At 41.0% G+C, this 22328-nt stretch overlaps 1 protein-coding gene across 1 annotated transcript; it reads right to left on the minus strand.

Annotated features, from left to right (window-relative positions):
* Positions 1 to 3104: 3104 nt before the first annotated feature.
* GATM (glycine amidinotransferase) lies at positions 3105 to 19456 on the minus strand. The gene is made up of 9 exons (XM_059059405.2): positions 19105 to 19456; positions 17410 to 17628; positions 11152 to 11347; positions 9533 to 9723; positions 8257 to 8394; positions 7951 to 8115; positions 6613 to 6676; positions 5813 to 5929; positions 3105 to 3840 (listed from the first exon to the last, which is right to left on the minus strand). The coding sequence occupies exons 1-9, from the start codon at positions 19171 to 19173 to the stop codon at positions 3728 to 3730; spliced, it is 1272 nt and encodes a 423-aa protein (XP_058915388.1). The 5' UTR covers positions 19174 to 19456; the 3' UTR covers positions 3105 to 3727.
* Between the last annotated feature and the right edge of the window lie 2872 nt (positions 19457 to 22328).

Consider the following 22328-nt stretch of genomic DNA (forward strand, 5'->3'; position numbering starts at 1 on the left):
CGAGGGTTCTGTCATTGGAACTGGTTACATAGCAAGTATATGCCCACGTGACCAACAGGGGATGAGAAACCCTGGTAGAGACTCTATCTTGGGCTCCTTGGTTCTGAGATGGTCCATGCTCATATTGGTGGTTCCAGATCTGAGAAAGTGTGTCTAGACAGCCCTTACGGGGGGTTAACAAATGCAGGTCAGGCTTGGCTGCCCTGGACTCTTTGCTGTGAGATGGCCTTTGGCTGTGACGCATAGCTTTACTTTAATACTATTGCTATATTGTGTCCTTTTCCTGCAATAAACTGTATAGATTTATAAGCACTGTCATTTTAAGTGCTATGAGACTTTAGCAGTCAAACTTCCTTTAACTGTTACTGTTAGTGCACTGTGATGGGAATTTAAGTGTTTTTCGTATTCTTCTAATTTCTAAAAAAAAAAAAAGATTCTCTACATCAAAAAGTTGACCGAAAAAAATCTGAGGTAGTGTATTTTTACATTCTTCTGAACTATTGGGTAGTATTCCTATGTAGTTGCAAGTTAACACACTAGAGTGGTCAGATCCATGAACTTTATTTTTAAAAGGAGGGAGGGTGACGCAAGAGGGAAGAGATATGGGAACATATGTATATGTATAACTGATTCACTTTGTTGTAAAGGAGAAACTAACACACTATTGTAAAACAGTTATACTCCAATAAAGATGTTAAAAAAAAAAAAAAAGGCTATTCCTGAAAGGAATACCTTGCTATTTTACTAGAAACTAGACCTGCCCTGGCGATATTAGATATTTTTATTTAAATTTAGTTCATTTTTTATGACAGTAGGTTCATCCTAATATGCACAGCTGTTTCCTTAGACATCGAGTTACAAAAGGCTTGGTGTTCCCTAGGAGGAATGGCAATCTGCAGTTGTTGGCAAGTGATCTGGAAACCGTGACTCTAAAGCGGCAAATGGTGGGCTTTTGCCTGCTGCAGATACCAGAGAAGCCACCAGGTTGCAGGACTGGTGGATGACAAAAAGAAACCTGATAGCAATTGTGTGGTGGACACCAGGCTGCTTCTGTTTTCCTCCACAACTCTGACAAGAGGGGACACCCACAAGCAGTGTCAAGGATCTAAAAATAGAGACTTTATTAAATCATTCAGTTGAGCTATCTTTGTTGAAGTAATCATCTTATTTAATAACCATGCAAAAGGCCAATGCTAGAGACCCAATGAGATGAGGAAGAGGGAAGAGTCCAGGATGGCTTGGCCAACTGAGTCAGTTGTGATCGTGTTGAGCCTGAGATGCCTTTGCACATCCAGATAATGTCCACAGACAGTTGGGGAACAGGACCTGGGGCTCAGGGCCAGGCCTAGACTAGAAGGTCCAGGCTTAGGGCCTCCCCTCCCACATAGCCTCTGAGAATTACTGGTGGATATGCAGAGGGAAGACCTGTGCACAGGTGAGATAACCTGGGAGGATCCAGAAGAGAAGAATAGGTCCCAGGGAAGCACCCTGTGGACATCCACCCTTCACAGAGGAAGAAGACAGTCCAGTGGAGGAGGTTGAAAATCAGTAAGAGATGGGAGAGAGTGCTATCTCAGAAACCCAAAAGAGGAGAGACATTCAAAGGAATGGTCAGTAAGGCCTGAATTGTGTGCACTGGAAATGACACTTGGGTCAGGGTTCTCAGCAGTACACTGAAGCAATAAGGTAGAAATCAGATAGCAAGAGATTGGAGAGTAAATGAAAGGTGAAAAAGTGGACATATCAGTAGATGTATTCTTTCTGGAAACTGAGCTCTAAAAGACAGTGACATTGCCAGTTGGGATAGTTTTTGTTTTGAAGATTATTTTGAACATGACTATTTACTGAGGGAAAACACACACACACACACAGGCTGGAGTTATAAGAAAGATGATAACTGATGAAGCCAGTTCCTGAAAGAGAAGAGAAAGATTAAAATCTAAGGACAGTTGTGTGGATTAGACCTGGTCAAAAGGTTCACCTCTTTCTCTGCATCAGTGAAAGAAGTGTCTTTGTAGAGCGTTGAGAAGTACAGTTGAGTGCTGAGAGGAAGACCCAACTTTTCTCTTTAGAAGCTTAGCTAGTACAGGCAAGGAGAGAAAGAATTTAACCAGGGAATGCAAATGTAGGTAAATCTATAGAGAATTGGAGCAGAAAAGCTGAGGGAACTGACACCTGAAGGCCTCTATTTTCTCTGTGAAAAATGAAACAATACGATCAGATAAGAGAACAAAGTGAAGGTTTGGAATAGCCACTGAGGAGAATGTGGAGGGGTGTGTAATAGAATTGCAGAGTAGTATTTAGACCCGGGAATATATCCCCTAAGCGTGCACCAATCCACATGATTTTAAGGTTTCTTAAGCAGGATTCAGTCGAGTGTAGAATGGACAGGTATTTCTGTGGTGTGTGAAAAAAGACACTAGGCTACAAAGGCACGGTCGAAACCCATGACCACTTCAAAGTACACCTCCCCCCATCCCCACCCCACAGATTTTTCATGGGTCAAAATACTGAGTATCTAGAGAATGGAGACTTTTTTCCTCTTCTGGGGCCTAGGATTAGTCCCTTATATTCAAAAGACATTCAGATACTGTTGACTGATTGGATTAACTAATAAATAAAATCTGACTCTGCTAAACATTTCTGAATACAAGCATCAGGTTTAAATTTTTGTCTACTGGAGGTGAATATATTGATTAATTCAAAGCATTAGAACACTGTTCCAAGAGCTATATTCCCATAATTTACTTATGCTTAAAATGATTAGGCTGATGCCAAACTCTAATAAAACCCATTCTGTAACACAAAAGTTTATTAGAATAAAAATACATGTACCGTATCCAACATTAAAATTATTTCACATCGCATGTAGTTTTTACCTCCTTTAGTTTGTTTTTTTTTAATGCTTTTAAAGTCTGTGCTTTAAATAATTTACACATCTGTAAACAAATCTTAGATTACCAAAGATGCAGTGTATCCATTAGATACTGAACATCAAAATTTAGGAATTGGAACTGATAGTTATATCCTATTGCACTAAATATTCCTCTAAAATTCTGGACAGAGAAGAAAAAAGAGATTAAAATAAATCACTTGAAATGAGGTAAGTTGTATGAAAAGGTTTTTAATAGCAAATATCACCAATGTTGTGATGAGAATATTAAAAATATTCATGGAAAATTCACTTAAATGTTTGCATAGTCTAAGTTACTTTTTAAAACAAAAAATTAAAAATTACCAAAATTCCTTATTAGAAAAAGAGACAATTACTGGTTCTATAAGATGTATGTACATTCTGAGTCTTTTATTTAGAAAAAAGGAGTGATACAAACATTCACAAGTTTAGCAAAAAGGAAAAAACGTGACTATTAGGACTAACATTTCAAGCTGCCTTTTGGAAAGAAAATTAAAAACAGAGGTAGATGGTTAAATATATTAGTAGCCAAGTTACTCAAATGACTAATTTTTGTTTTGGTAGACATTCACCAAATTTTTATGCTTGAAGCCAAATAGTAAAAAATTTAGGAGAAGATAGTAAGATCTAGCACAGGTTATTTTCCTTTTATCAAAGAAAAGTAATAATAATAAACCAGGCTTAAGACCCCTGTTATGGATATGATTGTATAAAGCACTACAGTTCATGCACTTTTTAAAGCAGGAGAATGAACCTTATCCCTAAGCTTCCTAGGTTTATTTGAGGCCAAGCCCCAAGCCCCAGCAGGCCTGGTCAATCAAAGTAGGACTGTAGGGTGCCTCGGCGCCGGACATCGCAGGTCCAGCAGTGGAAACCTCCTCCCAGGGAATTGGCATTACGAATGTTAACCTTAATGGTACTGATACCTGCATGAAAGAGAGAGACGTGGCCAGTTAGATGGACTCACATGAAGATTCTTCTATAGAAACGAACCTAAAAATGGGTAGGAATCCTGTGGTTCTAACCCTTAAGTACACCCCAGGATAGTCTTTCAATTTTATTCATCAATTATATTTCATCTAATCTGTTCCACTTCTAATATAAAACCTTCACCAGAAAGTCAGCAGAGACTCTGAAGTCTATTTTGTTCTATTGACTATTCACAAGTCAACAGGTTTCATGAGCGGATATATCTGACAAACGTTCAGAAACAATCCAAATAGTAAAATTTCAAGGCCTTTTAGAATTATGCTTTAACTACTTTGTCAGACTGTTTCTAATTTTACCATGTCAATTTACTAAGAAAAGTATAGTTTAGCCAACCTGAAAAGTTGACTTAAACTACCCACATATAAGCAGAGTTTATCTGACACAATTAGCTTGACCAGGCCACCTTAAGGAAAAAATGGAACAGAGCTCATCTGGGTTGTATGGTCATACAGGTATCAAAGCTACTCAGGCAATTAATTTAATCCAGCACCGTTTGTATTAATATGGTTATGATGTACATGGCCCAGTCAACCAATGGTATTTTGGAAGAATCTGTTTTGTTTGGCATAATGGGGTTTTAAAAAGAAAATCTATCCTCCTCTCTCTCGAGGAATCCATTATTTTGAGAGGAAAGCTAAGCTACAGAGCTGCTAAAGGGTCCACTGGTATAGTTAGAAAGGCAGCATGAGTCATCTGGAAAGCCTTTCATGAGAAAGTAAGACTGAGCAGGGCTCTGAAGAGTAAAAACAGGGTTAGGACATGGGTTCAGGAGTGGGCTTGGGATAAGAAGTGGGCTTTTAACCATGAGCATGTGTTTCCTGATAGAAAGACATATCTATGTTAGTCAGATGGCTAGAGCCATTTAACCCTGAATTGGACAGAACTTTAAATTGCTTTAACAAGTTCCCTATGTTCAAAAAGACTTTATTAAAAACAAAATTATAAATCAAATATTTGGTACTTAATAATATTTTAAGTTGAGAAACAATAAAATCTTAATGGACAAGGAAACTGAACCCAAGCAATTGGCTTATTTAACGAAAGCCATGAAAAAAAAAGTGGGATAGCATTAGGGGTGAAATCATTAGATTGGGCTTAATCTAAAACTAATGGGCTAATCTTTTAAAACTGATACTTCATTAAAGAGGGATGTTTCAAAGGGGCAAACAATATCTTCTGAGTAGTACACCTGAAATATAAGACATAAATCAAAACATGACATGATTTCAACAAGTGTACCGCCTGACTTTATTAGACACTTAGGATATGTCAAGTAGAATGATAGTGATAAACTCACACTTCTGCACCCTACTAACAGCCATATGAAAATTCTTTCAACGCTTTTCTCAGTATAGAATAACTGGTCTAAATTTTGAATACCACGATAAGCAAATTCCCACCCAAGTACTAACCAGTTCTGCTTTTCAGTTCAAAGCTGAAATGATTTACTGACATCCTCTATTGTATTTTATTACTTTGTTCACAGTGCTTATCACACATATAAGTCACTTCTATATCTGTATCCTCATACGTCCTTTAAAATATGTAATGACAAATTACTTTTAAAGGACCCCAACAATTTCTTATTTGGCGAAGGGCCAAATCATCTATATGCTTATCTGCAAAGGGGTAGTTCTCCACACTTGGGCACCAGGAAGTTAGATAAGTCACAGAAGATTGATAAACTTATTGCTAAGGGGGTGTCTAAGAAGCCTGGGATGCATCTCCAACCTTTTGAGGTTGTGATTGTTGAAAACAAATATATTGTCCATCTATGAAATAATAACTTGGTACTTCTAAAAGGAACAGAAATTTGATTAGATAAATCATACATCAGACCTAGCATGTCATTTCTTCTCATTTAATAGTTTTGAATATGAACATGTTTCATTTATGCTGGGTACATACCCAGCTTTTCAAACATCTTTTGAATCGGGACTTCGTTGGCATCCACCATAACACGCTTTTCATCTAGCATTAAGACATTCATGGAAAGCCATTTGGACGACATCCAGAGTGGGTGATCTAAAAATAGCAATAACCGTTAAATCATGTCTGCTGTTATTCTTGGTTAAAGCAAGGATTCAGAAGTGAAGAATATTCAAGTGACAGCTCAATTCTTTCAATAGTTCAGTTTCCCTGTGAAAGTTTCTTTTAATCTTAAGACTATCTGTAAATGTTATGAATCAATCCATACTCATTACACATTTGAATTTCACCTTGTTGTCTTTATTATTTATTTATTTATTTTGGGTACGCGGGCCTCTCACTGTTGTGGCCCCTCCCGTTGCGGAGCACAGGCTCCAGACGCGTAGGCTCAGCGGCCGCGGCTCACGGGCCCAGCCGCTCTGCGGCATGTGGGATCTTCCCGGACCGGGGCACGAACCCGCGTCCCCTGCATCGGCAGGCGGACTCTCAACCACTGCGCTACCAGGGAAGCCCGTCACCTTGTTGTCTTTAAAAAGCCATTTCTTGCTTTCCGTGATATTGTTTTATACTGATTTTTCCTGTCTTTTCATTTTCTATGGAAGGAGAGGTTGTGAACGCAAGTCCAGCCTTGTTCTAGTACCCGTAGTGCCAAGCACCAGTTTACTGCTTACCAGAGAAATATTCTAAATTGCTAATATGCAGGCTGCTGTCTATAGGTGAAAGATTCTTGGCCACTGAAGTAATTATTTTAGGCTATGAGTATACAAAAGTAAACATACCATCTGGGATGACTGGTATTGGAGGAGTAACTATGGTCCATCCTGCTTTCTTGAAAAGATCAATCTGCAAGACCAAGATAAAAAAAAACCCCCCAAACCCAAAGAGGCTTAAATCTATAAATACTATTCTTATCATTCTTGGTCTCTGATAGCCCTTAATGATTAATAATTCTTTTTGAGAAGCTGTCTTCTCAACTGTCAAAATTAAAAAATTAAAAACATTTGATTTTGTCTGAATCTTAGTTAAAATGTACATAAAATCCTCAGATTGCCAGATTAAAGTTAAAAAGTAACAGAAATGTTAAAGCTTTTCAAAATATTCTTGTGCTTTTCACAGGTTTCAGAGATTTTAAAAGACCAAAGATATTTTCCTTGAGAAATTCTCTTTAAAGAAAATGAAAATATTTCCTATTACTTAGTTGTAAGAAAACAAAATATGACTATGTCAAACCCATAGTCCATCCACTTCATAGTCTGTCACTTTACGTCTGTGACCATGGTATAAAGACAGATGTTAGGTATATACTCCCAAAGAACCATAACTGTCCCTAGTGACCTGTTATAACCCAACCATCCCTAGTTCACATACCCACTTAGTACATCAATAAATTATATTAAATAAATATTTCATAATATATATAATTGATTTATATAAATTATATATAAATAAATTAAAATGAAGTGAATAAGTAATCTTGGTCATTGGTCTCAATATATAGAATAGAAATGAAAAGTGATATGGTAAAATAGTGAATTCTGCAATGGCGCACTGCAGCCCAGCAAATAACACAGAATCAGTCACCGCCCAACTGGAAGTAGGGGACAGTGGGCAGAAGTAGGAGGCTGCAGTGGGGATAGACCTGCTGCAGTGCAGTGGCTCTGCTCTTCCCCTGCAGGGTGGACCTGGCTGAAGGGGGCCCCGCTGGAGAGGGAAGAGGACACTCACTACCTAGTGGTGTTACCCCAGACATGCAGAGATCATCTTGTTTGCAATTCATCTGCTGAGGAACCTTGGCTGCAAGTTATGAGATAATACCACTCTGTTCAATAAAAACACACACATACGCACAAACTTGAGGCCCTGACAGCAGCAAGCAGCCAAAGTTAGAGTCTGATGACACTACACTAATTATCATGGCTATAGTGTATATTTCTGAGTGTTGGACATCCTGTAGTAAATATAACATAAGCAATCCAATGTTTGATCATAATAATGTGAGCATTGCTGAATCTGTCATTTAGAACCATTAGGAATCACAGAAGTGCTTAAAATAATAGTGGCAATTCCTTCAGTTGCCAAACTCTCTTGATTTTCCAGAGTCCTAAGAACTCCCCTACCTGGTGACATGGTCGGTCAGGATTGGAAAGCACAAGACCGGGCCCAATGATATTGAAGGTGGCATCAATGTGCATCGGATTGGGGTCTTTAAAGGAGATGATATGCACTCTGTAGTCTGGAGCGAGATGCTTACGCATCCATTCAATGCCCATGTAGTTTGTCACCTGAAAATAAAAAAGGAGACATAAACCTATAAAGATTTGGTTCTATGTTTAGATAACTAAAAATAGGATGAAAATATTTTAATTTCAGAAATTTAAAATATAATAATAAAGTGAGAAATTTCCGAGGTAGCCTTTATCAACCTGGCTTCTCTGTGCAAAGATGTCTCTTCCAGCTCGAATGAAGTCAGCAGCATCAAAGCATGGCTCGAACTCAGTCGTCACAAATTTTCCCTGAGCAGCCAATTTGTGTCTGTCTTCTACAGAACGGATGGGGTAATCCTAATTGGAAGAAGAATGAACACACACAATGCCTTGGTTCATGAGGAGATGACTCATAGGGCCTTCATTACTAAGAAAATTAGTTCAACGTCATCATTTCCTGAAATACTACTGCCCTGTTCTAGACTGAAACATGCATGGGAAGATGTAGGCCCATGCTGAGCAAACCAAAATAAACCAAACCACCAACAAAAAAAGTAAAAACAAGGCATGACAAGTTCCTGATACTTGGAAGCAAGTGGTACAGAGGCAGTAATGAAACTGGAAATACTCCATGACCCATCCAATGATTTATGTATCTATCTACATTATTGAAAATCTGCAAGATGAAGTCATTCTGTTCTTTTGAAAAAGGAAGTTGGCCCTGAGACTAACTCATACCATAAAACGCGATGCCATGCATCCCCTACCAAATTTGATTGGGTGTGCGGTTGGGTAATAGATTCATTACTTACTTCTGTCTTTAAACCCATAAAGGGTTTAAAGAAATTTTCATTTTTTGATTCTTTCTATAAGTCATCAAATAGTAAGTGATCTAATAAGAGACATATACTTCCTTTTACTGTGAATATGGCCTACAGACCAAATTCTTTTTCTAGAAATGGCTGGAGTTCAGTCTAGTGACTGTTCTGTCACCACCAATGTGCCTTTAGACAAGTTTTCCTCCCTGTAATGGAATGAAACTACTCCCTAGTGGGGCTGTTATGAAAAATAAACAGGACTGAGGATGTAAATAAAGTACTTAGTTCAAGATCTGGCACATGGGGCTTCCCTGGTGGTGCAGTGGTTGAGAGTCCACCTGCTGATGCAGGGGACATGGGTTCGTGCCCCGGTCCGGGAAAATCCCACATGCCGCGGAGCGGCTAGGCCTGTGAGCCATGGCCGCTGAGCCTGCGCGTCCGGAGCCTGTGCTCAAAGATCTGGCACGTGGTAAACACCAATAAGTGTTAGCTATTATTATTACTGTTATTATACTTATCATTTATTCTTATTTTCATCATAAAACAATCAGTTTTCGAAAAGTAAGTGATCTCAGCTTCTGAAATACATAATAAATACAAGGTATCAGAGAATCTTTCAGTCTCTGTGGATTATTTAGAAAAGTTACTAATAAGCTCTCCCATAACTGGGGACTTACCTGGTCATAAAGCTCATCAGCCATTGTGGGCTTAGGAGCTGTTGTCCACTTGGCCCCGCGGCGGAAGTAGTCTTTGATAATTGCTCTGTATGCGCGGTACTCAAAGAAGCGAGCGCGCCAGGCCATGGGAGCCTCAATAATCTCATTTCCCACAACTATCAGGATGTCTCGAGGCATCGCACCATATAAACCTGTCAGGCCAGAAAGTTCCACAGCAACTTCAGTGATGCTAATTTCCAAGACAGAAGAGTCTATATAATGTGATTTCATTCTTTGGTAAAAAAATTAAAATTACAGAAAACCTATATGTGTATATGTATATAATTATACGCAAATGAAAAAATATTAAATGACACATGCTAGACTGTTAAAATGAATTCTGTATGGGGATGGTGAAGCCAGGCCAAATAGAAAAAAAAAAAAAGAAAATGAAGAAGAAAAGAGAAAAAGAAGCATCTCTTGTTCAAAGACATCTTGAACCACCAAGTTTTCACCTTTTGTAACTCCTAACAGAGTTTTTCAGGGAATATAAGTACCACAAGATGAAAATTGGGCCAAGGATCACTTATACAACTGTAAATTAGAACACACCGAACTCTGCAACTAAGGAGCCCACCTGCCACAACTAAGACCCAGCACAACCAAATAAATAAATAAATAAATATTTTTAAAAAAACACACACTGAACTCAGGCACAAAAACAATCCTGCAGCAGTGTCAGTTAAAAATAAGATGGGGGCTTCCCTGGTGGCACAGTGATTGAGAGTCCGCCTGCCAATGCAGGGGACACGGGTTTGTGCCCCGGTCCGGGAAGATCCCACATGCCGCGCAGCGGCTGGGCCCGTGAGCCATGGCCGCTGAGCCTGCGTGTCCGGAGCCTGTGCTCCGCAACGGGAGAGGCCACAACAGTGAGAGGCCTGCGTACTGCAAAAATAAATAAATAAATAAAAAATAAAAATAAGATGGGAATGTTTCTGTTCCCCTTTTAATTTCTGTTCTTGAGGAAAAGTAAATGGAATCCACTGGTCTTATGTAAGGGAATGCTCATTAAGTTTAGAAAACCTGCTTCTTTCAAGGAAATTCTAGATTTACAATGGAGTTTAGAATGTGTATCTAAGTCTTACCAGAAAGAACCAAACTGTTCCTAAATAATCTTTAAAGTTTTTTTTTTAATTAATTAATTTATTTATGGCTGTGTTGGGTCTTTGTTTCTGCGCGAGGGCTTTCTCTAGTTGTGGCAAGCGGGGGCCACTCTTCATTGCGGTGCGTGGGCCTCTCACTATCGCGGCCTCTCTTGCTGTGGAGCACGGTCTTCGTGGCACGCGTGCTCAGCAGTTGTGGCTCGCGGGCTCCAGATGTGCAGGCTCAGTAATTGTGGCTCACGGGCCCAGTTGCTTTGTGGCATGTGGGATCCCCCCCAGACCAGGGCTCGAACCCGTGTCCCCTGCACTGGCAGGCAGACTCTCAACCACTGTGCCACCAGGGAAGCCCTCTTTAAAGTTTTGAAGGATTATTAAAACAAAGGGATCTCTGAGAAATAATCAGAGCTTTCTCCTTACAGATATGAGAGAAATAAAAAAATTAAGACTCTAGCAGTTTAAGTATCCAACATCACTTACCCGTAGACTCAAAATCAGGAGTTTTATACTTCAAGGACCAGTCAATGGTGTCAGGCCTCCTCACTGTCACTCCTTCCATTTTTAAAATATTGCACATTTCTTCAATTTCGGCAACAGCCTTTTTCAAATGATCTTTGGGAAAGTGATGGCCCCCATACTTTTGGTAAAAAGTCCAGTACTTTTCATATGTGTTGGCCTAGAACCAGAAGAAAGTAAGTGAAATACTTAACAGGAAAAAATTACAACTCAAGATAGGTTCATAGATTGTGAACTTGTATAACTTAATGGAATTCAGACTGAGACCACATCTGGTGCAGTGTTCATCCCCAGAACCAAGCGCACTGACTCTGGGAAGACACTCAATATTTGTTGAATGAAGATCTCTAAATTCTCTGGATGTTTTGAGACCTTTTGTTCCTTCTGCCTGAGATCTCATGCCTTACCACACACAGCATGTCTGCCCTCACACGGGCTTGGAATGCTCTTGGACCAGTTTTTACATGCTTCATAGACAAAATAGGACATGGACGCTCCCATTAGACAGTCTCAATGAAATCAAAGAAGAGAACAAACAAAATAGCTTAAAAGAATAAAAGCACACCTATACAAAGATAAAACCATGGGCTACCCAGGCATCCCAGAATTCTGTCTAAAAAACAGCACTTCAAGATACTTTGCAGGAAAATAGGACACTGCTCGCTTAAAGGTTAGGGACATACTCTCAACTATGCTTTGTTTGTCTTAAAAAGCCATTATTGATTATTTTCTCATTCAACAGAATCACCACTTGGCAAACCTGTGCAGCGGTGTAAGTCTACCTTTAGTGCTTCCTACACTTCCCTGCCAAAGTGTCTCTCCCCACCAACCTCTCTTCTCCCCAATCCATCTAAGCTCTCATAGTGCTTCAGGTCCTTTCACCATAAAAAGAAGTGATTTGATAAGCAAATCCCCAAAATTTTAAGTAGCTGAAAAAAAACTTAACATTTAGAAAGTGTCCGAGGGTTATATGCATTTTAAAAGACAACTGAATGGAAAGCGGTTGAATGCTTTAAAAAGGCTCAATCAATTTGCTAAAAATTACTATTGAATTAGGGTAGGTACAACAACTATAAAATACTGGTTTTCAAAAGTGGAAAAGTCTGGAAGCATTCTTCATTCAGATTGTTTTCCATGTGCAAAGTTCTCAGTCAAATTAAAAAATACATTGGGAAATGTGGGAGACGCACATGGATATAATTTATTAAGACACATAAAGCAGAATTCCAATCAGAAGATCCAAATGCTAGAAAAATCCTTGGACCTTCATCAAAAGATTGGCAAAGCAACATACATTTATATGTTTTAAGTTTTTAAAAAATGTTTAAAGCAGGTATTTTAATTTTAATTTTATTCTTATTTTTAATGTCTTTACTGGAGTATAACTGCTTTACAATGGTGTGTTAGTTTCTGCTTTATAACAAAGTGAATCCGTTATACATATACATGTTCCCATATCTCCTCCCTCTTGCACCTCCCTCCCACCCTCCCTATCCCACCCCTCTGGGTGGTCACAAAGCACAGAGCTGATCTCCCTGTGCTATGCAGCAGCTTCCCACTAGCTATCTGTTTTACATTTGGTAGTGTATATATGTCCATGCCACTTTCTCACTTTGTCCCAGCTTACCCTTCCCCCTCCCCGTATCCTCAAGTCCATTCTCTAGTAGGTCTGTGTTAAAGTGGGTGTTTTTAAAATGTTTCCTTATATCATTGATTAACCAACCACCAGTCCTAATCATGTCCGATAAGGTTTCTATTATCAGATAACTTCAAAATCAGATAACTTCAGACAGTGGTAAGTGCCATAAAGAAGGGGAAACTGGGTAATGAGATAGACTATCTAGATGTCTAGCTCTTTAATGTCAAAGACCATGTCTTTTCCAGATTATACGTCTCTACTTCCACTTTCACCTCAGCCTGATAAACATCAAACATATGGAAGCAGACCTGCCTCTTGTTAGTTCAATACCTAGGTTCACGTCAATTAGGCTGGAGCTGAGCCTGCTGGGGAGGGATTAAGAATCTGAAAAACAGGTCTTCAGCAAACAGGGAGATGCCAGTGAAGCTCTGAAACGGACTGGCAAACTAAAGTCCATGGGCCAAATCTGGACTGCTGCCTGTTTTTGTGAATAAAGTTTTATGGAATATAGAAATACTCATTTACATATTGCCTGTGGTGGTTTTGCACTACAGTGGCAGAGCTGAGAGTGGAGTATTTGTGACAGAGACCTATGGTCTGCAAAGCCTGAAACATTTATTAACTGGCCCTGTAAAGAAAATTGTTGCCAAACCCTGTCTAAATGATCAGTTAGTTGCTTTATTTTTGAAGATCTATAGGTAAACAATAAGCTCAATTTCTGGCCCATGAAAAATGTTATCAGAATTAAAAATCTGATGGCTTGTTAAGATCAATCCACTCTTTTAAAAAACAAAACAAAACAAGAGCACTCTACTGTTTTCTACTCCTAGGAGGTCCTACAGTAGCAACCAGAGGAGAGGATAATAATAACTCTTTATATTCCTCTCAAATACATCCGGGTACTACTCATCCATTCACCACTTCCTCCTTCTCATGCCAGGCACATCTCTAACAGTCCACGAGGGGACAAGAAGTCTTTGAAAATTTAACACTGGGTTAAATAGTTTCTGCTGCACAGCCATGTTTTCTTGCTGGACACATTCCAAAGTATCCCATGTGACTATTTGTGCAGAGTGAAGCTTGCTTGATAAATATAAACTTTCCTGGGAGAAAATAGTTATTTGAACAAGTGTGAATTCTCTTGTATAGTTCATACTCTGGCTAAGGTTGAACAAAGTCTGAATGATCAGGCCAGGCTACATTTTCCAAGAGATAGTTGGAAATTATTTACACTTCCTTTATAACCCTGCTAAATAAGTTAGCAATCATTTACCAAGTGTCTGCAAGATAAAAAAACACTATATTAAATGCTTAGCATGTGATGTTTTTAATAATCTGTTTCAGACATGTGGCTGCACTCCTAGAAACCTGACAGTCTTTCAGAGCCTAAAATCCTTTAGGGGTGTTTGCCAAATGAATTTTAAATACTGTCTTTGGAAGGCTAGGAAATCTCAATAGAAACATTATTTATCCAGCTGCAAACTTTATTACATTAACCTTGATCGACTTTGTATTTTTTTAATTAATTTTATTGGAGTATAGTTGCTTTCCAATGTTGTGTTAGTTTCTGCTGTACAGCAAAGTGAATCAGCTATACGTATACACATATCCCCTGTTTTTTGGATTTCCTTCCCATTTATGTCACCACGGAGCATTGAGTAGAATTCCCTGTGCTATACAGTAGGCTCTTGTTAGTTATCTATTTTATACACAGTAGTGTGTATATGTCAATCCCAATCTCCCAATTCATCCCACTCGACTTTGTATTTTTGTTTTGTTTTGTTTTGTTTTTTGTTTTTTGTTTTTTGTAGTAACGCGGGCCTCTCACTGTTGTGGCCTCTCCCGCTGCGGAGCGCAGGCTCCGGACGCGCGGGCTCAGCGGCCATGGCTCACGGGCCCAGCCGCTCCGCGGCATGTGGGATCTTCCCGGACCGGGGCACGAACCCGTGTCTCCTGCATCGGCAGGCGGGCTCCCAACCACCGTGCCACCAGGGAAGCCCTCGACTTTGTATTTTTAAAAGGTCCTTTTATCGAGGGCTTTAGAAAGAAAAGACAAAAGCAAAACAAAAAGCACATATTTGATGGAAAGTATTCACCATGTTTGCAGAATAAAAAGCCACATAGCTTTCAAAAATTGTGCTTCCTGATGACTATGTTCCTCATTCCCATAAAATTTTTCTAGCACTTACATCTTCCAACACATCTTATGCTCTAACTGCCTATAAATGGTTTACTACATTATTTTATATTTCATTGGTCCCAAACTGATTAATATATCTGTGTCATTTTTCTCCAACTAGAAGGTAAGACCTTCTAGTTGGCCATGCATGTCTTAGATTTAATTTCCTCTCCCTCGATACCTAGTTTCTTATGTGTCATAAAGCAGAAATAACCAGACAAATGAATGAAAGCAATACTGCTAAAGCTACTATTATCTACAATTATTATACCCTCAACAGACTTGGCAAATTGCATACATAAAACTACAATGAGTTGTAGTTTTGTCCTTTAAAAATAAGTAACATGTAATCTTTTACCTTCCCATTTCATCTCATTAGGTAGATAGCAACCCTCTTAATATCTTCATTTTAGTGAGGCCCAGAAATTTGTGGAATCAAGATCACAAGGTCAAATAGCTGATTAACTGAGATTAGCTAATAAGCTTTTATCAAATACCTAATTCAATCCTCATCTCCTGACTTCAGCCTGGCACACCTTCCAAAAGTCCATGAAATTTCAAAATCTAAAATCATAAATCAAGTGACAAAGAACTCAAAATAATGTCTTAGAATTCTGATTCTATAAGATCACATGATATAAAAGTCAATTATTCTAAAGACAAATAGAAGGATAAACTATTGCCTGAATTTGAAATTTAATTCCACCCAATTAAAATGGTTAGGGGATGGGACTTCTTTCAAGAAAAGACTTTAAAAAGGTCGTGCCTTTTTAAAACATGTGGATGATACATAAATTAATCTGTTCATCAAATTTCAAATATCAAAACCAAAGGTAGTTTCAGAACAACTAGAAGAAGTTATGACTTTTTCTATTACCTTCTCTTCAAGGTCTAACTCAAGAATTATTTTCTTCGTTTAGGAAGAAGACTTCCTAACTATCCAGCATTTGGTCATTGCTTTTCCCTTAGCTCTCCTGGTATTTGAATTCAACTGTCTTGCCAGCTAGTTGCCATAAGATACTTACTATTAGTCTTCATTTCTACGTTAACAGACATCATACCTCTCCAGATGGAAAGCAAGTTCTTTTGTGCTAATAACTCTGGAGCCCTGATACAAGGTAGGCAACATTTCTGATGATGATGACAGTGATGTAACAGAACTTATTTCCTCAACCCACATTACAAATAAAAATGTTAATATTCAGGAAGAATTTAAGTACATTGAAGATGTATTTGTAACCCATTATTAATGGAAGCTTAAGCTGCATCTGAAGTGCGGATGGAACCCTTATGCAGTATACAACCAGAATATCAGCCCACAGAGACTCTGGTCATAATAATATTACAGATAAAGAGCACTAAGAGTTTTAAAAAAAGGAAGATATTCCTTGTTGCCAGGGAAATCCTGGAAGGCTTTGTGGGAGGTGCCACTGGAACTAGGTGGTAGGAAGAGGGGGAGATTTAAACTGCAGACAAAAGGGGTGCAGGAAGGTAGGTGGGAGAGTTCTAGGTGGGAGCAAAGGCCTCAGGCTTGTTTGGTAGTAGTCTAATTTGGCTGTTTATATGGTTATCTCATAAAGTCTGCTGAAACCTGGGTGAAATTATTAGAGGAGAGAGGCTAGCAAAATAGAGGACTGATAGGAGCAGATGAGTAACAATATTGAATTTGGGTTTTAAAAAATTACTCTGATAGAAGCTAGAGGTGGTTTAGAGAGTGCAGCAAATAGGGGAGACCAGTTAGGAGTTAACTGCAATAGTCCAGGCAGTAGGTGAGATCCTGACCTAAGGCAGTAGCAGAGGGATGGAGGTAAGGTTCATTTTGATAAAAGACTTGTTCAATCTTGGAGAATGGATGTGGAGGATGTGACTGAAGGAGAAATAAATACACGTTTTAGCTTGAATAAACAGGAATGCCAGAAACTGAAAGGAAGGAATGAAGAACGTCCCAGTTTTGCAGAGTGGCTGGAAGCTGAACTCAGATGTGCCACGTCTGAGGTCCAGTGGCAATATCCAGCAAGGAATTTCACGTGTTCATATGGACAGAATTCAGAAGAGAGATCTGGACCAGAGTGGAGGGGTGGGAGGAAGCTGTGAGAACAGCTACAGTGAAACTCTGTTTAGCCCAACATTACAGACCGTAAAGGAAGAAGATGTGAGGAATAGGGAAAGAACTAATATCACCCCCACCCCCCAAAACGGTCTCCCCAAACCTGAAGGAGGGAGTAATCATTGGTGTAGATAGTGTCAAATACTGCAGAGATGCCAAGTAAGATATCATCAGCCACTGGATCTGGGTAGTCTTGGGTAAGCTAAAGTGCACAGTTACAGAGGAGACTGGGAGCAGAAGCCAGACTGCAGACCATGAGCTATAAACCCGCTCAGACATGTGAAACGCTGGCTTTACCTTCACCTCCACAGTGAATGGTGGAACACAGGCATTTTCTGCTCTGCCCACTATCACTTCCTCTAAGGGGTCCCATTCGTTGTAAGACGAGACAGGGCAGTCCTTGGGCAGAGGATCTGTGGCCTTGTCGTCAGCTGCACAGGAATTCCGGGAGGAAGCCGTAGCTGCCTGGGTGCTCTGGAAAGTTCGCTGCACCCATCCCGTTACAGTTCTTCCAAGCTTCCAAGAACAAAGAAAAGATTATTGTGTGGTCCTGCACAGTACTTGGGGGAGGGGGAAGTAGAGGTGGGATGAAAACCCAGAATAACACAGCCAGGCATTTAAAATCTTTTAGGAGAATGTAAACCGAGATGTTAGTGGATAGGTGGGTAGTGGGGTTACAGATTTTACTTTTGTGTTTATGTATACATTATCTTTTTATCTATTATGTTAATTGGTATAAATCTTTAAAACTTCTCAGAAGATTTTGTCCCCAAAGACCATACACCCCCATTTATATCTCGGAATGGTTTTCTGCAATCAAGTTTTCTGCAGATGATGGGTCACCCTTCTTCCCAGAAAAGCACAGAAAGTGGCTCCAGATCTCCCTGCCAAGTCCAGCTGGGGGAGGGACCCTCCTGTCCCTTTCAGTACCAAAGGTTACTAGTATTCGGATCCTCTCCCCCCGCCCCACGCAAATGAAAATATAGAAGCATTTTAAATGACTTTATCTTTCAGAATAATCAGCTTCAAACCATCAATTTGTCCTCACTGACACACACTTCACATTATTTGGCACTGCGATTATGAGAGAGTGACCAAGTGCCATGGGCTTATTTTACAGATGGTCCACAGTACCCTAGCCAAGATAAGGTTTAACTAACCCAGGTACAAACTTAAACAACTAGGAAGGAGATCTAAGAACTTCAAAAAAGGCTTTTGAAAATGTAGAGCCCATAAACTCTAGAGCAGGGAGAGTCTCTCACACACTGGGCAAACCTCAACCCCACAAATCTCTATCCGGTTCTGTTAAAAGCCTTAGGAAGGAGGCAGGAGGGGAGCCAAGGTGGAAACTAAAAAGCAGGAGGGAGTGACAGCTGTTCTGAAGCCAGTTGCTGGCGGAAGCCAAACTGCCTGGCTATTCCCGTCCCAGGAGCTAGGGAGCGTTTGCCGCAGGCGCGTGTTTGCATACCAGGGAAGCGGAGGGCAGGACCGGGCAGAAATCTGGGTACAGACCGAACTCGCTCCAACTCCTCTCGCGACTGAGGACTCCACGTTACACTTGGAATGAGACTGCTCGCTCCCCCTCCGTCCCCGAGTCCCACTTCGCCCCTTCTCCCGTCCATCCACGGTACACGCATGCCCAACTCTCTGCCCACCCATAGCGATGAGCCGCCAAAAGGCCGCCCTTTTTCACTAAACGGTGTTGCTTGTCGCCCTCGCCCCCTCCGGCTGGGGAGGGCGGCAAGCCCCGCGCTGAAGGCCAACGCAGCCCGGGGCGCGCAGACCGCAGCTGTGCCCACTAGGTGTGGCCCCAACGCACGCCCCCTTCCCCTGGGGCACCGCCAAGCTTCCGGCAGCCGGCAAAGGCTCCTGAAGCCGAGCTTCCAAGGGGGCCCAGAAAGGACAGGGTCGTGCAAGGCTGGCGGGGGAAAACCAGGAAAGGAGAGGGAGAAGAGAGCACGCGGCTGCCCGATGAGGCGGCGGCGCACGCACCCGAGACCCGATGTAGTGCACCGCTTCGGCGCCGCGGCTCCCGCCGCGCAGACACCGCACCCGCAGCATCGCCTCGCGCCCGCCTGGTCCACAAGCCGACTGTGCCCAGCGCTCGGTCACCTCCTTCCCAGTGCCCCGAGAGCGCGCCCGCAGCAGGGTGTCTTGGTGCGCGGCCTTTTGTAGCCTCGCCCCGCCCCCCCGCCGCGCGCCCCATTGGCTGCCGGGAGCAGGTGGCGGGGCCGCGGAGCGCACGGCGGCGCGCGGGGCCGCCCGGGAGTTAGGAAGGGCAGGGAGAGCGGGGGACGCGGGGTCAAGTACCCCGGGCTGGCCCTCTGTTAGCTTGTCAGTCCGCCTACTGGTTTCTGCCGAGCTCAGCCAGCCCCGCCAGGGTCCGCCGAACCAGGCCTCCAGTCTCAGGGACGGGGAGGAGGACGCGATTTCTGACGAGTCAACGTAATGATATATACATGTATGGTTTTAAATTTACACTTATGCATTTAAATATGCAAAGCGTGAGTAGAGTCTCACGTTTAAATTCATCTCCGTGCACTGATCTAGTCCCCTCATTTTGCAGTGAACGAAACCACCTCAAGTTTAGGTGGCTTCTTAGGGCAACCCCGGGACGGAGCCTAGAGGGGACCAAGTCTGGAACTCAGGTCATCCGCTCCCCGGGGTGCTGCGTGGTCCACCCACTAGCCTGTTACGTGTTGTTTGGAATACTTGTCGTTTCAAATAGTCTTCAGCCATGTGTCCCTGGCTTGAGAAACTCAGTCATGAAAATAGAGATAAATGTGGGCCAGAAATGAGGGAGGACTACAGGGAATTTTTTCCCTTCTATTTCATGTATTTAAAATTTTGTTTCAATTTGATAAGGATACATTTGTTAGAAAAGTAGCTCCCAAACAGTGCAAAGTTTTAATTGCTGCGGATTTGTGCAAAACTAGAGAACTCGGTTTAACATTTATATTGTTAGAAGGAGAGGGGACAGAGAGTATTTAGTGTCTGTGCCTACAATATATGTAATTATTTTTAATAAGTAATTAAGAGCTGTCTTTTTTTTTTTAACATCTTTATTGGAGTATAATTGCTTTACAATGGTGTGTTAGTTTCTGCTGTATAACAAAGTGAATCAGCTATACGTATACATATAGCCCCATATCCCCTCCCTCTTGCATCTCCCTCCCTCCCTCCCTATCCCACCCCTCTAGGTGGTCACAAAGCACCCAGCTGATCTCCCTGTGCTATGCGGCTGCTTCCCACTAGCTATCTGTTTTACATTTGGTAGTGTATGTATGTCCATGTTACTCTCTCACTTCGTCCCAGCTTACCCTTCCCCGTCCCCGTGTCCTCAAGTCCATTCTCTACGTCTACATCTTTATTCCTGTCCTGACCCTAAGTTCATCAGAAGCTTTTTTTTTTTTTTTAGATTCCACATATATGTGTTAGCATACAGTATTTGTTTTTCTCTTTCTGACTTACTTCACCCTGTATGACAGACTCTAGGTCCATCCACCTCACTACAAATAACTCAATTTTGTTTCTTTTTATGGCTGAGTAATTTATCCATTCATCTGTCGATGCACACTTAGGTTACTTCCATGTCCTGGCTATCGTAAATAGAGCTGCAATGAACTTCGTGGTACATGACTCTTTTTGATTATTATTTTCTCAGGGTATATGCCCAGTAGTGGGATTGCTGGGTCATATGGTAGTTCTATTTTTAGTTTTTTAAGGCACCTCCATACTGTTCTAAGAGCTGTCTTTTAAACTGTGTTGTCTCGCACTCATTTTCCAGTTCAGGCACTAGACAAGCAGGATAGCATGGTGGAAACAGCCTTGGAGAGGGAATTGGGAGTACTGGGTTCTGGTCTTGACTCTGTTATAGACTACCTTGTGTCTTCTTGAGTTGTAATATTCTTATCCTCAAAGGGAGAACAATTGCATTTATTGTCCCCAGCACACAAATGGGCCAAAAGGAGAGGTCGTACACGCAGAACTTAATGTGGCACTAAGAGCTATACGAATATGAGGTAATAGTTTACCAGCCCTAACAATAAGGAGGCCTCCAAATGTGATAATCAGGTGAAAGGAGTCAATAAATCTATGTTCTTGTCTTAGCTTTGCTACTAACCTGCTGTGTGACCTGGAATCAAATTCCTTCACCTTTCTCATGAAGGTGTCACACTTCTAGTAAAGGCTTTGGGAAATCTCTAACATTTCTCAAAATTTAGAGTGCCTTCTCCCAGCAATTAAATGCAGCCACCTCTAAATTCTAATTCTCTCAGTGTACTTAGCGTGGCCAGAGATGTGCTGCTCTTCAATAAAGGAATGTAAGGGGACAGTAAGTATACACAACAAGTGGTATTGACATTACTTGTTCCATTTCTGTCTGAGATCTGAGGACATCCTCATGTCACTCATTAAAGGCACTGTTTTGGTTTTGTAGATGTAAGAATTGGGAGTGTCTGGAAATAATAAGGCCAGGAGGTTATTAAGTTTCACATTACAAAAAAACCCTCATTATAGTCATAGTACATACCTTTATCTCCTGGAATCCAGAGGGAAGTATATGGATAGAGCCACCCAAACCAGTCCTACCACTGTAAAAGCAAATCAAAGCACTTTCCTCACCCCCTAATTTTCCTTTCCTATTTGTTAATTTATTATTCATTTATTTTTTCTCTTGAAAAAGTCCTGTAACAATTTTTAGATTGACCTTATCAGTTGGATGCACACGTCTTCCACACTGGTTTGTTTGTGTACTGCTGAGCCAACTCTGCAAAGTATTGATGGTGATACCTGTTAACACCTCGGTCTTTGGTTGCTGCTTTTTTCAGAAGAAATGGAATACAGTGTGAACTCTGTCGTCTTTTCCCTCATTCGCAATAGGTTAGTATGACACCAATAACTTTGACTGAGCCAGTACCTGTAGGATCTTGGTGGTCTCGTAACTAATGGTTATGCATATTCATGTCTAATAGTAGTATACTCTTATAGGTTAATCTAGAGGCATAATTTAGGGTAATGTGGCAGATGGTGGGGACAGGTAAGAGGACAAGGAATAGAAAACACATCAGAAGCATGGCAAATTCTGCTTTCCAATATCTCCCTCATTACTGTTGCTTTGGGGATATGCCCTACTCTACCTAGTTCCAACCAACAAAGTACAGAGTTTTTGAAACGTGTCCTGAGATTAAAACAAAAAACTAGTATAGTTATAGGGT

Source organism: Kogia breviceps, chromosome 3, assembly GCF_026419965.1.
Source record: "Kogia breviceps isolate mKogBre1 chromosome 3, mKogBre1 haplotype 1, whole genome shotgun sequence".
NCBI classification, from domain to species: domain Eukaryota; kingdom Metazoa; phylum Chordata; class Mammalia; order Artiodactyla; family Physeteridae; genus Kogia; species Kogia breviceps.

What these genes read in the sequence shown, in the direction of transcription:
- GATM (XM_059059405.2), bottom strand. Translation starts at nt 19,173, where the DNA reads ATGCTGCGGGTGCGGTGTCTGCGCGGCGGGAGCCGCGGCGCCGAAGCG. An exon ending in CTGACCGACCATGTCACCAG is followed by an intron (nt 6,677 to 7,950) that starts GTAGGGGAGTTC and finishes TTGGTCTTGCAG; the next exon opens with ATTGATCTTTTCAAGAAAGC. An exon ending in AAAGATGTTTGAAAAGCTGG is followed by an intron (nt 3,841 to 5,812) that starts GTATGTACCCAG and finishes TCTTTCATGCAG; the next exon opens with GTATCAGTACCATTAAGGTT.